Raw genomic sequence first — 4,514 nt, 5'->3', positions numbered from 1 at the left:
CCCAATCTTCCTTCCGAGGAGTGGCTGGTGGGTTTGAACTGCCAACCTTCTGGTTAGCAGTCAAGTGCCTTAGGCACTATGCCACCAGAGCATTTAATACAGTTTAGATCTTACTGTTCTATATCCTGGTTTTATTTTCACCTGATATTACATTGTGGATATATTTCCATGTTATGATATTCTTTGAAAATTTTATCTTTTCACAGTTTATAAAATCCCATCTAGTGACTTTACCAGTTATTTATTTATCCAGTTCTCTATTGTGGAATATACAGTTTGTTTTTAATTTGTCACTGTTGTAATGCTATATTCATATCTGATGATCTCCTTAAGAAAACTATTAGGAATGAAATTAATAGGTCAGTATTTCTAAGGCTTTTGATACAATTTATAAATATTTCTCCAGCCTTTTGATACATTTCTTCAAATCTTTCTCCAGAAAGGTTGTACAGTGACAGTACATGAGAATATATTTCATCAAACTTTAACAGTACTAGAAATTATCTTTTTGAAAAATATGTTTTGCTCTCTGAATTAATTCAATTACTTGTGCAGTTAAGACTGTTTTCATATACTTATTGAATAACCATATGATTTTGAAAAACTGTTTTTAAGGCAATTAATGTTTCCATCACAGAGCTAAACGAACAAAGATATTGCTGAATTTAAATAGGCAGAAGGAAGAAGAGGACCAGAGATTACAATTACAACTTCAAAGACAGAGAGCCATGAGACTTTCCCGAGAATTACGACTAAGTATGCTTGAAATAGTTCATCCAGGTAAGTGGCAGCGTCAAGTTTATAAGTGTAAGAATATCTAGAATATCTTTTAATAAATCAGATTTTCAAGCTACTTAATTTTTTAAATTCAGACCTTTCCCTATTTCTTCTTTTTCAGATAAATCTCATCAAGTCTCTTGATTCAAATAAAATTATCATTTTCTATTATTAAGCCCTATCAGTTGATGATGCATAATCTCCCCAGCAGTTTTTCTTTCCTTTTAGACACATTGTTGTTGTTGTTGTTGTTGTTGTTGTTATGTGCCATCGAGTCAGACCCGACTCATAGAGACCCCCCTCCTTGGGTTTCCAAGGCAGTATCACTACGGAAGTAGATTGCCCAACCTTCTTTCTGAGGAGTGGCTGGTAGGTTTGAACCACCAGCCTTCTGGTTAGCAGTTAAGTGCCTTAGGCACTATGCTACCAAAGCTCCTCATAGTATCCTGATATTATCCTTTTTATTTCAGTTGGTTGTGTTATTATGTCACCCAGTTCATTTCTTATTTGTGTTATTAGTATCCTCTCCCTCTTTTCCTTTGTTAAATTTGCCAGTGGTTTGTCAATTTCATTGATCTTTTCAAAGAATCAACTTCTAGCCTTATTGATTTTTTCTGTTGTCTTTCTGTTTTCTGTTTCATTGATTTCTGCTCAAGTCTTTATTATTTCCTTTCTTCTGGTGACTATAGGCTTTTCTTGATATTCTTTTTCTAATTGTTGGAGATGTTGTTTTAAGGTGTTGATTTTGATTCTTCTTTTTTTGATTGTGCATTTATTGCTCTAAGTTGGCCTCTGATCACGCTTTTGCTGTGTCCCAATGATTTTGGTATGTTGTGTTTTCATTATTGTTTGATTCAAGGAATTTTTTCATTTTTTATTTCTTTTATTACACAATCATTCAAGGAGGGTGTTATTCACTTTTCATGTGTTTGCTCTTTTTTCATTGATGTTCCTATTGTTTGATTTCTAATTTTATATCATTGTGATTTGAGAAGATGCTTTGCAGTATTGAAATATTTTTAAATTTATTAAGGCTTGCTTTATGACCTAACATGATCTATCTTGGAGAATGTTCCATGTGCACTAGAAAAGAATGAATATTATGCTCTTGTTGGGTGAAGTGCTCTGTAGATGTCTGTAAGGTCAAGTTGGTGGATTCTATTGTTAAGTTCTGCTTCTTTTTTTAGTTTCTTTCCAGTTGTTCTATCTTTGATTGAAAATGGTGTCTTTAAGTCTCTTACTATGACTGTAGGGAGCTCTGGTAGTGTAGTGCTTAAGGCATTTGACTGCTAACCAGAGGTTGGTGGTTGAAACCCACCAGCCACTTCATGAAAGGAAGACTGTGCAATCTATTTCCATAAAGATTTACTGCCTTGGAAACCCAAAATGGGTCACTCTGAGTTGGAATCAACTCAGTGGCAGTTAGTTGTGTTTTGGTTTACTATGACTGTGGAGTCATCTGTTTGTGTTTTCATTTCTGTTAAAGTCTGATTTATGTATTTTGGGGCTCTTTTTAATTGGGTGCATAGATAGCTGTTATGGTTATGTCCTCTTGTTCAGTTGATCCTTTAATCATTATATAATGTCCCTCCTCATCTTTTATGGTGGTTTTGTCTTAAAGTCAATTTGTTCAGAAATTAAGATTGCCACTCCTGTTCTTCTCTGATTGCCATTTGTTTGATATATCTTTTTCCAACCTTTGATTTTTAGTCTATTTGTGTCTTTCTTTCTAAGGTGTGTCTCTTGTAGACAGCATATTGATGGGTTATGTTTCCTTATCCAATCTGCAACTCTCTGTCTCTTGAGTGTTTCATTTAATCCATTGACATTCAGTGTAATTATTGACAAGAATGAATTTGTTGCTGTCATTTTGTTCTGTGTTTTTTCGTGGTGTTGCTGACTTCTTTGTTTCATATAATTTTCTGTGCTGAGCTCATTTTGTGTATGAATCATGTTATCACTTCCTTCATTGCTATTGTTTTAGTATTTACTAAATATTTGTGCTTGTCTTCTTTTTTATTTTGATATAATGGTTTATTATTTTTCTTTGAGCTTACCCTGTGATTTATGATCTTCTTCCCAAATTTAGAACATTCCATTCTGTCTAGCAATTGTCTTGACTCTGTCACCATTTAGAAGTTCAATAACTACATAGTTCTTTCCCTCGGTTTGGTTTGTAGTTGTCCTCATTTGCCAAATGATGTCTCTGGTTCCCTGTTTACAGTCTTGTTGGCTTATTTATTTTTGATATTTCCATGACTGGGTTGGTTTCTGGGTTATGTCATCAAGTGTGTCAGTGGTCAGTTGTTGTTTGCTGTTGTTAGTTCTCTGTTGAAAGGACTCCATTTAGCATCTCTTGTAAAGTTGGCCTGGTTTTAACAAATTCCTTAAACTTCTGCTTATCTGGAAATATTCTAATTTCACCATCATATTTGAGGGACAAATTTGCCAGATATATAATTCGTGGTTGGAAATTTTTCTCTGTCAGGGTTTTATATATATATCCCATCCTATTGCCTTCTTGCCTGCATGGTTTCTGCTAAGAAATCAGAGCTTAATCTTATTGGTTGCCCTTTGTAGGTGACTTTTCATTTTTCCTGTGCTGCTTTCAGGATTGTTTCTTTTTCTTTGGTTTGGGGGAGTTTGATGGTATGTCTTGGCAGTTTTCTTTTAGGGTCTATCCTGTTTGGTGTTCATTGCAGTTCTTGAATGGATATATTCTCATCATTCATCATATCATGGAAATTCCCTTCCAGCTAATCAACAGTTTTCTCTGTGGTTTTATTTGTCTCTTCCTGTTCTGAAATTCCAGTTGCATGTAGGTTATTCCTTTTGATGGTATCCCACATGAACCTTCGGTTTTCTTAATTTTGTTTTGATCTTTTTTCTAATTGATCCCTTTCCAAAGAAGTATTGTGATATTTGTCTTAAATCTGACTAATTGTGTCTTCCATTGGTGTATTATCTAAGGCATTTGACTGCTAACCAGAAGGATGGCGGTTCAAACCCACCAGCCACTCCTCAGAAGGAAGATTGTGCAATCTACTTCTGTAGTGATAATGTCTCAGAAACCCAAGGAAGGGTTGCTGTGAGTTGGATCTGACTCAGTGACATTGAGTTTGGTTCGGTGTTTATTGATTCAATTCTACTCCTTTTCCCCTTCAGTGTGTCACCTATTTCTGAAAATTTAATATTAATCTTCTGGATTTCTATCTGTAGATTTTGTATCATTTATAATTTTTCGTTTGTTTTGTCAGTTTATTTTTTTATTGTCTTTTGAAATTGTTCTAGCATTTTCTCTGTGTTTTTCTCAATTTTGTCAGTATTTTCCTTGATCTGTCTCTCAGTCTGTTGAAGATACCTAAATATAATTCTTTTGAATTCCTTATCTGGGATTTCCAATGCTGCTTCTTCCTCTGGGATGTGTTCTGGGACTGTATCCCGGTCCCTTGTTTCTCTTGCTTTATCTTGTTTCTTTGGGTGGACTGTGATAGTCTGTTGTCTCTGAGACATTTTAATGATTTTGTGTGTATATTTAATTGGTGATTGTATGTTGGAGTGATTCACCCAAGATTTTCATTTTCCTTGTTTTGGTTCGATGTTATCTGAGTGCAAAAACGATGAGGAGGCCACATGTTCTGACCTCCTCTAATCCCACAAGAGGAAGACAGGATTACCAGCAGTAACCCAAGGCCTATTACTGCAAGGCCAGACATGCTGCCTCCCTCCAGCCCTTT

General features: G+C 35.0%; 1 protein-coding gene across 1 annotated transcript in view; it reads left to right on the top strand.

The window, feature by feature from the left end:
• Positions 1–4,514, top strand: part of IQCB1 (IQ motif containing B1) — a 107,610-nt gene that overhangs the window by 74,696 nt on the left and 28,400 nt on the right. Inside the window, exon 9 of the mRNA XM_007943896.2 lies at positions 638–780. Coding sequence (XP_007942087.1) covers positions 638–780 — 143 coding nt within the window. The remainder of the gene's footprint in view (positions 1–637; positions 781–4,514) is intronic.

This window comes from Orycteropus afer, unplaced genomic scaffold, assembly GCF_000298275.1.
Source record: "Orycteropus afer afer isolate SDZICR_OR568_19922 unplaced genomic scaffold, OryAfe1.0 scaffold00114, whole genome shotgun sequence".
NCBI lineage: Eukaryota > Metazoa > Chordata > Mammalia > Tubulidentata > Orycteropodidae > Orycteropus > Orycteropus afer.
Note: the sequence above shows the minus strand (reverse complement) of the source record. Positions and strands in the feature narration are given on the sequence as shown.